Genomic DNA, 12,646 nt, shown 5'->3' with positions numbered 1-12,646 from the left:
TTAGTTGAATACGTTTTGAAGTACAAGTTGATGGTGAACAAAGCTCAGGCACAAGCACGGATCTACCCGGAATCTGTCACGTGATAATCAGATTGTCTGCCCATTTCATCTAGCGATTGAAGGGCTTTCCAGCGCTTGGCTATACCTGATCAGGGTCATTCCGCAACAGAAAGAATGGGCGATGGTTCCGAGCATGATAGTCCTACGAGGAGAGACCGGGCACGGTTTGTGATACTGATGAATGAGAACACCTTGGGCGACCTTTGAGTTGGACCTGCTTTGTGCAGAAACGATTTGACTGACATACCTTATACAGTGAAGTCCAAGGGCGTGCATAGATTAAGGCGGCCCTCGCAAAGTGTATGAGCGACAATATCACACGTCAAGAAAATCAATATTGAGACTGCTGAAGGCGTATTGACAATGGGGGTACTTCTAATCTGAATGGGATAGAGGCTGGCTCATGTAGAGTGGCAACGCCTGGTTGCAATCCGACGGGCAGGATTGGCGATCGAAGGTAAAAGACTATGGAGCCGCAGTGACTACGGCAACTGGATCTGTATTGACAATTGATCGGTTGCCTAATCCGTCAAAGTATTTGAGCATTGCAGTATTTGAATTTTCATGCCGATCGTATGAATTAGATCTGCATCTGATCGATTCCAGTGAGCTCATAAGTACTCGATCAATCTATAGTGTAGATTCTAGACCAATCCGAGACATTCCAATTTGTCAAATGATTGGTGAAGCTAATCCATAAGACACCGAATGAGTTAATCTTGTACAATCTAACCACATTCGGCGATGTCCACAATTTCGTATTCCGGCTTCCTTAATAAATAAACTGTTGTTGCGTTTGGGTTCGAATGATATTTGGCCATGGCCATTTCGATGGTGTCGTTAACATCTTATATTTATTCGGGTCCCATCTATCAGCTGCGTCGGGATGGTCAGCCAAGCCACGGGAAAAGTATAAGCATGTTCTTATGTTCTGTCATTTCATCTTTAGAATGTGGCTTCGTAACCTCAGATGATTCGGAAGGTATTTTCACTGGTGGTGGAGAAGCGCGAGTCGAGAACATGAATTAATTAGTAAACAAAGACCGGTAAATTCAAATCTTATTTCGTTCAGGTTCAAGGGATCAGGGTTAGAAGCAGAAAAGAAAACATTAAGCACTGTGCAACGTGAGAAGATGATCATCCGATGAGATGATCGACGATTAGGTCATTTACGATATAACCCTATCACAAGGTACAAACCTCACTTTAATTATATTTACTTTTTTGATTGAACCGAAAAACGAATTTGTTTCTAGTAAACAATTCAGTAAATGATGATAAATCCATACATTCCTCAAGTAGTGTATATGATATATGCCGTATAATCGGTAAAACTTCTGAAACCCCTTGTACCTAGTACTGAATGGCTTATGTTAGAGAGTTTAATTCCCTTTAAATAGAACATAATCGATTCCAATTTTCCATATGTAAGAGCGTTATCGGTATAAGGAATGTACTGATTTTATGCCTGAAGCATGTTGAAAGGCTGAGATGCCAAGGAGTCCGGAGCCGATATGTATTTGATTCTTTGCCGCCAGCATATTGAACGGGTCGGAACAGAACCAAACAAATGACTTTTTTCTGTTATCTTTTTAAATCTACCACCTTTTTGGTCCTCTCATCGTTCTTCTTGAAGAAGTAAAGTTTCCTTCTTTTCCTGGTTTTCGGATTCGGAGTAAACGTTAAAGCACGCTAAGACGTCAGATTTTTGAAACATTCTTTCATCTATACAAGATAGATAACAAAACAAGTTAGAACCGGTTTCTAAGCTTCTTTCAATGTTCATTTAAAGTAAACAGAAAATAGAAATCTTCTTTTCAGGAAGATCTCCACCTTGTCATTCCCCTCCTCCTCTGTATAGCTTTAGTTGACTACAGCTGGAACTCTTTGTGATCGAGCTCGAACATTGTCCACCTCGATTGCTTCTTTTTATAGATCCACTATTCTATATCTAAATCTTACGATCATTCTAACTTACCCACACTCTTTTACGAAATCAACAAATGGATCATCCATAATCGAGTATCAACTTCTCAGCAAATTCAAAATTCATATAATCAAGAGAGTGACTCAACCATACAATCAGATCGCAACTATTGTGCACGACGAACCATGTTCAGTCAAATCGCCATCATCGCTTTGGCGGCAATGTCCACAGTGGTAGATGCTCACCCTCATAATGCGCGATCGAAGGGCAACGTTTCGCGCCATGTCGACAAAAGAGCTATAGCTACCGTATCCGGGTGGACATACTCGGGATGCTATGGTGATGCTTGGAATAGAACTTTGGCAGCATCGAGTAAATCTGATGATAATATGACAGTGCAGTTGTGTACCAGTTATTGTTCAGGCTTAGGATATACATTGGCTGGATTAGAGTGTAAGTTGCTATTTCTCAAAACAGGGGACTTAGCTAATTTTTCGCCTTTTTATCTCGGCTATCTATAATTTTAGCCAAAAATCAGTGTTTCGTAAGTCGAATGCATGATTAGGTTCCAGTCTAGATCTTAATTGCGTGCTGATATCTCATTACCCGATTGACATAGTGCGATAGCCAGATACGAGGTACAGCAGGGACGAAGTATGCCGATTCAGACTGCAGTTACCAATGTAAAGGAGATACCTCTCAGGCATGCGGTGGCAATTGGCGATTAACCGGTATGTTCACCAATTTGTTTCAGAATGCTTGTAACTTTGGCCTGACTATCTTTCTCACGTCTTAGTATACAACACAACTAAATCATCATCAACTTCGACATCAAGTTCCAAGACCAGCACCACCTTGACTTCTACATCCACTTCCAAAGCTGCAACCTCCACATCCACCTCTAAGGCTACGACTTCCACAACTACTTCTAAAGCCGCAACTACTTCCTCTGTCGCTACTTATTATGGCTGTTACGCCGATCAATCTTCGCCTCGACTCTTGTCTGGAGCCAATACCGAGTCAACTTCGATGACTCCCAGCACATGTCAAACCTTTTGTAGTGGAAAAGGATACTCTTTAGCAGGTGTTTCGTATGGTAAACAAGTGAGTCCTCTTATGCTGTAAACTCAGATTAACCTTGCTGACCTATCGGATCTGTTCAGTGCTACTGCGGTAATTCCATTGATTCGACAAAGAAGCAATCTTCGGAAACTGGCTGTTCATATGCATGCACTGGTAATAGTGCTCTGAAATGTGGTGGATTTTACTATCTGAATGTGTACAGTTCAAGTGGTACCATCGCTATTACAAGCTCAAGCGCCGCCTCCACTACGTCAGCCTCGTCCACTTCAAAGTCAAGCTCGACAACCACCTCCAAAGCTAGTAGTACAACGTCAAGTTCTTTTTCCGCTTCGACCTCAGCGACAACCACTTCCGCAGCCGCTGCAGCTGGCTCTTCAGCAATCGGCGCTCCTAATCCTCCTTCAGCTACCGGCACGAAGCAATTGTTCGCTCATCACATGGTCGGTAACACTTACTCATATACCCAATCGACCTGGGCAGACGACATTAGCCAAGCTTCCGCTGCTGGAATTGACGGTTTTGCCTTGAATTATGGTAGTGATTCTTGGCAGCCGAGTCGAATTGCGGATGCTTATGCAGCTGCCAAGGCCGACGGGTCTTTCAAATTGTTTTTATCTATGGACGTTACTTCTTTGGGTTGCTCGTCAACAAACGATGCGCAAAATCTGGTCAACACAGTTGCCACGTACGCCAACAACACAGCTCAAGCCAAAGTTGGCGGCAAAGTGTTATTATCCACATTCGCTGGTGAGAATTGTAAATTCGGTCAAGGATCATATCAAGATGCTTGGAATTACTTCGATACTCTCCTAGCGGCCAAATCAATCAACGTATACTTTGTACCTGCTGTATTTGCCGACATAAGTACTTTTTCCTCAAGTACTTGGATGGATGGCGAATTCAACTGGAACTCAGGTTGGCCAATGGGTGGAAGTCCTTTAGGTACTTATTCAGATACCAGTTATATGTCGGCTTTGGGTAGCTCCAAAGGATACATGGCTGCTGTTTCCCCTGCCTTCTTCACGTACTATTCACCTTCAAGTTATAACAAGAACTGGATTTATAGAAGTGATGATTGGTTACTTGCTAGAAGAATGGAACAAATGATTTCCCAAAGAAACTTATTCGATTTGGCTGAAATCATTTCTTGGAACGATTATGGAGAATCACATTACATCGGTCCTATCCGAGCTGATCAACCTAATTCTCAAGGTTGGACCAACGGTATGCCCCATACTGCCTGGTTAGAAGTCATTAAATATTACGCACCAGCTTTCAAGACCGGTTCATACCCTTCTGCAAACGATCAATTGGTATTATGGTCTAGACCTCATCCTAAGGACGCCGTCCCCACTTCCCCTTCAATGGCCAGACCCACAGGAGCGGATAATACAGATGATCTTTTATACGTATGGGTAGTTCTCAAATCTGCAGCAACCGTTACTGCAAGTTCAGGTAACAATACCGTTTCTTGGAATCTTGGCGCTGGTGTGAATAAGGTCTCTGTCAAGTCTGCTGCTGGTTCAATCGGTGCAAAAATCATACGTAATGGTGCGACTGTGAAGAGCTACGATTCGACTGGTTCTTTCACCTACACAAAGTGAGTCCTCTCGCCCTTCCTGCATGGCTGTGCTTACCCTTACTGACGTTCTTTTCGCCTTCTCAGTACTCCTACCGATTACAACTTTAACTACTTCGTTGCATCGGCTTAATCAGGTTGAGGTGCTCAGTCTTCCTATATATAGTCTTCTCTCTGAATAGATATTTCTCTCGTGGTACTTTTTCCTGGTATTCAGTTTGTATACTTTTATGTTTATAAATACGGTCGGATAATAAAGGATTTCATAACGGTTTTTTACGGTTCTTATAATATAGATATACGGCTTTTATGCAGTGCATCAGGTCTTTCATTGGGAAGTCGCATTTGGGACTGATGACTTCTATCTGCGCACGCATTCATTGATCATTGATAGAATGCATATAAGTTCGGTGAAATGTATGCAAAAGATGAGCCTGTGAGCAGCTTCTTCGCATTCAAACAATTTGCCACCCAATTTCTGAAAAGGGATTGACCACGTGGTGGTCGTAACTAAATTTCTAAAATTCGGAGTGATGCAAAAGTTTATGCTTTGTCCAATCTGAAATTTGGTTTTCATGCTTTTTAAGACTCTATTATAGACATAACAGAGATACTCGAGCTATAAAAATGAGCACAGCACAAGAGATTAAACTTCTGACTTTGTTAAATGTTAGTGCTGTCAAAAGACCAAGAGAATTAGATTTACCAGGTGGACATAGAGGTTCACCTTCTTTCTCAAAAACACCTTCACTTGTACCAGAATCAGAGGATGGAAAGGAACCTAAGAAAAGGCGGAAAAGCGTAGTCTTCGGAGGTGAAGTGGGACCTAGTGGTAGTACGTACGGTAAAGGAAAGGGTAAAGGTAAAGCGAAGAAAATTGAAGAAACTCCCGTGGTCAATGGCACGAAAAATGCGGAGGAAATTCCTGTCAACGGGAATGATGAGGTATTCGAGGAAGAAGGGGAGTCGGATGACGAAGGCGAAGCATCATCATCAGGTATGCGATATCTCTCTGAAAAATCCGGGTAAGCGGTAAGTGGCTAAGACCTTGTGATAGCCAACGACGACCTGTTTAATGTTCATTTCGGACCTACTCCGTCAATACTCACCAAAGAGAATATATCGTTAAGCGAAGGTAATAAGTGGAAGGCTGAACGAAAATCACTGAAAGGCTTTGGCCGGGCGGTCGAACTGTCCGCGGGTAGTAGTGTATCCAATGAACAGCTGAAGACTAGGGTGAGCTGGTTTAGTGTTATCAATTTTCCGTTTTTTTCCTGCTAACTTCATGATATACTAGATTACACCCACTATCTCTGCCTCACTTAAAGCTTCTGCTTCGACAAATCCCTTGCTGTCCACTTCCTTGTCACATTTGGGTACATATAAAGATCTTTATCTTCACTCTCTCGATGGCGAAGCAGATGGAGCAGAAACTCAGGTTTTAGGGAAACACAAGGAAGCAATGAGACAGGCGGCTATCATTCACGCATTGAACCATGTGATGAAGTGAGTTGCAAGTTGTCGCACAAATGAGGAATCGGCTGACCGTAATCGCAGAACTCGGCGTAAGATCATTCGAAACAACGAAAAACTTGCTCATGCAGCTTCATCCGACAACCCTTCTTCCATTCCTGAACCACCTAGAGATCAATCCTTCACTCGTCCCAAAATACTACTGCTGCTTCCATTCCGTTCACTAGCTTTACATTACATCAAAACACACTTACTTCCTCTCGCTCCGGCCGGCACGCAAATCGAAAACCAAAGACCATTTTCAAGCTCGTTCGCTTTACCTGAGGATGAGGAAGATCCCCTAGCATCAACTTCTGCGCATGACGACTTCCCCATCGACCATTTGGTCAATTTCAGGGGTAACAGTGATGATAACTTTAGGTTTGGAATAAAATTCACCCGTAAAGCATGGAGAATAGTGATGCCGCCTGCCAACGAAGAGAAATTGCTCGACTGCGATATTCTAGTTTCCAGTCCGTTGGGTTTCAAGATGGCTGCAGAGAAGGAAGATAGTACAGACTTATTGAGTTCGATCGAAATACTAATAGCAGATGGATTGGACACGATGGCGATGCAAAATTGGGAGCATGTACAGGTAAGTTGGCAATCATCCGCGGAAGGTATATCGGCTAACTGTCATGCAGTTCATCTTCAACAACCTGAACAAAATACCTAAATCACCGCACGGTTGTGACTTCTCGAGGGTCAAACCGTGGTATCTGGAATCACAGTGAGCATGCGTTTCAAACATTCTCTTGACGGACGTCACTTATATGAGTGTATCTCAGAGCACAATATCTGCGACAAACTATCCTATTATCTCGCTATGACACCCCTGAGATACGAGCCATATTCAACCGCAATTGTCAAAACTTGCAAGGAAAGATCAGATTAGAGAAGGTTGACTATCATGGTGTACTTGATCTTGTCAAACCAGGAGTGCGGCAAGTTTTCGAGAGGATAGACCTCGATACTCCGAAGGTGTTGAATGGCGAAGCGGCTGTAGAGGAAGTAGATAAAAGGTTGGAATGGTTCACCAAGAAGGTAAGTTCTGCAGCATTTTTTAGTGCCTGGTCGATGAATTGGCTTACCTTTTGTTTAGACCATCCCTGCGTTGTTGCGTTCCGCGATATCTCGACAAAACACACTCATAGTTGTACCTTCATATTTCGACTTTGTCCGCTTGAACAATTATCTCCGAAAGAATGATGTGACGACATACGCGGCGATCTCGGAATATTCATCAAATTCAGAAATTAGTAAAGCTCGTACACTTTTCTTCAAAGGTAAAAAAGCATTTTTAATTGTCACCGAACGATTACATTTCTACCGAAGATACAAAATTAGAGGTGCTAAGACTGTTGTTTTCTATTCTTTACCTGATCATGCTCAATTCTATTCGGAATTCATGAACACTCCTTTCCTCGGTTCAAAGGGTCAAGGAGAAGTTGAAGTGGATGAAGCTGAAGTGTCGAGCAGAGTGCTGTTCTCCAAATTTGATGCACTCAAGCTGGAACGAGTGGTTGGATCAACGAACGCTAGAAGGTTGTTGACCAGTGGAGAAGGTAGATTGGAATTTATATAGGATACTAGCTTTCAGATTGGCAAGTGGAATATCCTATAGTCTATTCATTATGCATGATGTAGCAAACGGTCGACCTTGTGTACAAACTGTATTTACAAAATGATTGCCCTGTCTTCTTCGAATGGATCCGTTCGCAATCTAGATGATGGTATGACAATCAAATTGAAGTAGGTGTCTAGTCTAGATTATGTGTGTCGGACAGGTACGATCAAACCATTTATTACTTGCGGGATTCTTAGGCATTGATATCTTACCTCCTGGATGATTATAACTTAGATTGCATGGATTCCTGACATCACCCAAAGGCGTATACCAGACAGGTCAGATGCTGAAATGCATTTGGTGCAGATCATATCTTGCTTAATAGATCTTAGGACCGACGAGACAGGAATTTAGCACCCTTTCCGATCAAGTCGGAAAAGTGGCATCAGAAGAGGATGATTAAATTTCTCAGGAACCATCGCATCTCAAACTTCTTTCGATTGATCAACGGTGTATTTACTCATGAAGATATATTAGTGGTGTATTTCGGATCGGCATTTTGCTTGATAAGGGTGAATTGTATTTAATTATTGATGAAAGGAGTGATCCGTGTGTATGTTTTTGATGGTTTCAAACACGTTATTTCACTCCTTTCATCAAATTTTTCTTCTGAGTAACCAAATGCAGGTCGATCATTATTGTCAACATTTCAGATATGATGATGCATCTTGTTCTTTCCATTCTTTCGGAGCTCATAATTGCTAGTCGATATTTGTCCTGCATCCTCCTTCATTTGCTCACTCACTTCACTCTAGCATTTAGAACTATCTCACTGATTCACACGATTGAGTTGCAAGCTACAGCGACTTGTTACATTGCAATCAAATTCACGCAAATTAAACGGGACATTGTGGTCATGTCGAACGATTTAAGACACTCACTACCTCGTACTGAGACGAAATCGACAGAGGTTGGGGTAGAAGGTTCTCAGGATCGAGGGGAAGGAGTGCGGAAACGAGTAGAGTCAGCGCCACTTGTGGATACTCGTACGTCCTGATATTTTTGATCGAGAATTCAAGTATAGCATTCAAATCTCTGCGAAATGTGGGCTGTCGAGCTGATTTTGGTTAGATGTCAATCCACTGTCTCCCGGGATGATTAAGCTTTACGGAGTTTGGTGTGTACCTCTATTGGCTACTTTCATGGCTGGATACGGTGTTAGCTCGATGACAGCGATTAAGTATGTCTCTGAGTCAGGCCTCTCTGTGACTCCACCTTTTATCGCTGACTACGTGTCGTCTCAGTCCTATGCCATCCTACCAAAATTACTTTAAGTTTCGGGACGTCGGAGTGAGCACTACCCTTGGCATATCGCTCACAGTTGGACTCATATTCCTTGTGACAGGTTTCGACGGGGGTATGTGCCCATTGCATCAAGCAACTTCCACATTTCGCTAATTCCGCTGATCGGGTAACAGCTCATCTTCGCAATGTGGCCGATCGCCGCGTGCAGTCTATTTTGGCTAGGTCCGATATTGGTAAGAAGCTTCCCTGTCCACATGACGGTGCTGACTCCTGGCAAAGGCCGATAGATTAGGCCGAAAGGGTGGCATGTTCATTTGTCAGTATTGCTTCCGGTCTGTGCGACACTGACTTTGACCTGATCATTCATGTCGCAGCTTCTCTCGTCTACGTTGTAGGGACATGTCTTTTAGCTTTTGCAAGAGGTTTCGCCATGTTGCTAGCTGGAAGATTCTTTCTGGGAGCAGCTGTTGGACTAATGCAGCCCGGTAGGTGATCACTACATCTAGCCTGATAAAGCTGAATGAGGGGAACTAAACTTAGCTGCTCCGCCATATATCGTCGAATTGGCTCCGCCACTGAATAGAGGACTCTTGACAGGTCAGTCAGCAATCCGTGAATCAATACGGTTCTACGAGACCGCATACTGACAGAAACTTGCCAGGTCTTTTCAATTGGTGAGAACTGTCAGACCATAAATCCGAATCGAGCTGAACCAGTTGAATGACAATTGGTGAATCTAGCTGCTGGCGTAAGTTTTTGTATGCGGGACTGAAACAATGGCCGGAGCTGATTGAACTCGATAGTATTGGGAAGCGCGCTAGCCACGCTCGTCTCAATCTTCAGCAATGATATACAGACCGACTGGTCATGGAGACTACCGTTAACCCTGTGAGTCAGACGAACGTAGTATCCCGTCGGCTCTGAAAGCTGCTAGAATGAACTGAAATGATTTCTGCAGGCAACTCATACCTCCGTAAGATTTTCTTAATGACAAACTGACTTCCCCAATAATGACTGAAAATGATGATCAGGATTATCATGGCTTCTGCTGTACTCTTCCTGCCCGAATCCCCAAGATGGTGAGTTCAAATCAGCATTACAAACGCGGAGCACGTAAGAATCTGATGATACAGGTTGTTCGCCCATGGGAAACCTGACCAAGCCAAAGCAGTTCTTTCAAAATATCACGGCAATGGCTCATATACACCTTTAGTGGCTAAGGAACTCGATCAAATCGTCGTTTCGCTGGAAACATCGCCCAAAAAGATGTTTGACTATTCGAATTTAGCCAATACTAAGGGTAAAGCTTACCGGGTGATGTTGGCTTTGTTGATGGGTGCTTTTGGACAAGTGAGTTTCGAACATCGTGCTGCAAACTAATCGCTGATCACAAGTCGCGATAGCTGAGTGGGAATACTCTGTAAGTCGCCTCTCCAAACACTCAGAATCAGACTGACCATGTATTTGGCATCAGCATGATCTTCGTGAGTGCAATTTCCGGCATCAGCTAGAGGATTATCCACTTACACACCGAACTCAGGCTCCCAGCCTATACAAACAGGGTAAGCCGTCTAAGGCGTATGAAGTATCCCAGTGAACACTGATGTCACATCTATTACTGTAGTTGGAATGAAAAGTGTGCGACAGCAACTAATCATGACGTTGGTCGTCGTCCCCTCCCTCGTATCACCAAGAATATGCTGATATCGTTTGTGCGTCCAGGCTCATACCGACTCTTGTCGGCCTCGGATCCGCAATACTTGGAACATATTGTACAGACCGCCTAGGCCGTCGACCAATGTTGACATTCGGTACTTTCCTATGCGCTTTATTCTTGGCTTTCGCTATGGCATGCTCGGCAATTTCTCTCAACGGAAGAGCAACCATATCAGTCCAGAATTACAATGACGCAGCGGCCAAGGGGACTATCGCTTTTCTCATCCTGTTTTACGCTGCGTATTCTTGGGCGTATATCCCTCTTGTTGCTGTCTATCCTCCAGAAGTACTCAGTATGGAGCAGCGAAGTACAGGCATGGGTTTAATGGTCCTGACATTAAATTTAGCCTGTAAGTATATCCAGAGGAGAACCAATGTCCTCACTCCGTCTCATCAAATTTATGCTGATATGATTGGGCAGCTGTTCTTGGTCAATTAACCACTCCGATCGGTAGGTGGTCCCTTTTATCGCTTCTCTGACCTTGCTGACCCACGTTCTCTCCGTCGTCCCAATGCAGCCCTGCAGAAGGTGAGTAACCGATATTCCGTGTAAGTGAATGCAATGCTGACTGGTCTTTCACAGATTGGCTGGTGGACATATCTGCCTTGGGTTTGCTGGGATTTGATCGAGACAGTAGTGTGGTACTGCTTAGCGGTGGAAACCAAAGGACGTACCCGTAAGTCTCTTGACCTTCCATACGCGGGAATACTCTACGCAACCTGCTGACTCATGTCCATACTCATTTGCAGTCGAAGAGCTTGATCAGGTGCGTATGAAATGACAACAACATTTGACATGATTTGACTGATAAATTTCCAGATTTTCGATGCTGTTAATCCCGTCAGATCATCATTGGTCGTCGCTGGGAAGGAGCAAGGCTAGTAAGAAAGAGTCCATAGTTGTCATCGATACCAAATTGAGGAGTTATGCATACAAGGCATGTATATGGGATCATTCTTCTTCTATACAACAGTCAACAGCCGAGCGACCGCATTTTCCACTCCGCATCGCTGCATGAGTCCAGACTACAATCGAGTCTACCGAAATGATGAGCCTAGCTTGCAATAAGCATGTATATTCACCTTCACGCTTCCCGAGCATATTAGCTACTAAATGCTAAACCGTACGTTTCGTCACGTTTATAAGTCGCTTCTTATCTCTTTTGCGTCACCTTGACCCTGAAAAGAACCATAGGGACCTGATCGACGCGACGCGATGTAGGTAACGCCTGCAAAACCATCCATCGGGGTAAATATGATGTAATCAAACTTCGAGTTAACCCGTCATGCCGTATTCTTGGCTTGATCTATCATCACGGGAGTCTTTTTAGAGTGCTACCATTCACCGCTGTTTGCGCTCTTCCTTCAAGAAGATGATGACCCCGCAATCATCCGTAAGTCGGAGGTAGCTTGGTCCGATATACTGCTCTCGTTACCTGGAAGGTCCGTTCATATGAATGTATAGGTGAACCCATATGTTTTCGCGGACTGTTGCCCACATTCACAACAGATCGTCGTTAGGTCGTTTGATGTGAACGGCAGTGATGCAAGATGATGATTTCTCGGTACTCAAGTGAGAATGGCTGTTCCAAACCATGATCAGCGCAGTCATGGGAATCCAGCCAATGAGAGACATGCTAACCATAGTATTCAACAATCACGTTGAGACAGCGTCATGCAAGTCCTCATTTCGATTCGGCCTGATACTTGCCGATCTTCTTAGAGTCTAACTTATCAAGCTCTGTACAAGGTTTGATTCCAGCTTGTTAGATCTGCGTTTAAGTCTGCATCATCACCCGCCAATCGTATCATGACAATAAGCTTTCCAGAGATATCGGAGCCGATCAGCAAAGTAATAACTTGATGAGTTGTTATTCAAAAAGGCCTCGATGTTGCT

The 12,646-nt window shown here is 43.7% G+C and overlaps 3 protein-coding genes across 3 annotated transcripts; all 3 read left to right on the top strand.

The window, feature by feature from the left end:
* Positions 1–2,172: 2,172 nt before the first annotated feature.
* I206_105431 (uncharacterized protein) lies at positions 2,173–4,782 on the top strand (the record flags this gene model as incomplete). The annotated part of the gene is made up of 6 exons (XM_019155409.1): positions 2,173–2,440; positions 2,515–2,531; positions 2,607–2,718; positions 2,784–3,091; positions 3,151–4,670; positions 4,737–4,782. The coding sequence occupies 6 exons, from the start codon at positions 2,173–2,175 to the stop codon at positions 4,780–4,782; spliced, it is 2,271 nt and encodes a 756-aa protein (XP_019011563.1).
* A 494-nt stretch (positions 4,783–5,276) lies between these two features.
* On the top strand, positions 5,277–7,746 carry I206_105430 (uncharacterized protein; the record flags this gene model as incomplete). The annotated part of the gene is made up of 7 exons (XM_019155410.1): positions 5,277–5,646; positions 5,707–5,885; positions 5,947–6,155; positions 6,207–6,756; positions 6,806–6,891; positions 6,950–7,205; positions 7,264–7,746. The coding sequence occupies 7 exons, from the start codon at positions 5,277–5,279 to the stop codon at positions 7,744–7,746; spliced, it is 2,133 nt and encodes a 710-aa protein (XP_019011564.1).
* An 898-nt stretch (positions 7,747–8,644) lies between these two features.
* On the top strand, positions 8,645–11,632 carry I206_105429 (uncharacterized protein; the record flags this gene model as incomplete). The annotated part of the gene is made up of 24 exons (XM_019155411.1): positions 8,645–8,774; positions 8,860–8,968; positions 9,033–9,078; positions 9,134–9,145; positions 9,207–9,266; positions 9,313–9,349; positions 9,408–9,518; positions 9,574–9,630; positions 9,695–9,707; positions 9,774–9,781; positions 9,837–9,921; positions 9,992–10,006; positions 10,065–10,112; positions 10,167–10,383; positions 10,437–10,453; positions 10,508–10,517; positions 10,574–10,595; positions 10,658–10,694; positions 10,756–11,099; positions 11,171–11,200; positions 11,268–11,278; positions 11,333–11,426; positions 11,500–11,516; positions 11,570–11,632. 24 exons carry the CDS (start codon positions 8,645–8,647, stop codon positions 11,630–11,632), a joined length of 1,593 nt encoding a protein of 530 aa, XP_019011565.1.
* Positions 11,633–12,646: the final 1,014 nt, after the last annotated feature.

This window comes from Kwoniella pini, chromosome 7 (genome assembly GCF_000512605.2).
Source record: "Kwoniella pini CBS 10737 chromosome 7, complete sequence".
Classification (NCBI taxonomy): domain Eukaryota; kingdom Fungi; phylum Basidiomycota; class Tremellomycetes; order Tremellales; family Cryptococcaceae; genus Kwoniella; species Kwoniella pini.
Note: the sequence above shows the minus strand (reverse complement) of the source record. Positions and strands in the feature narration are given on the sequence as shown.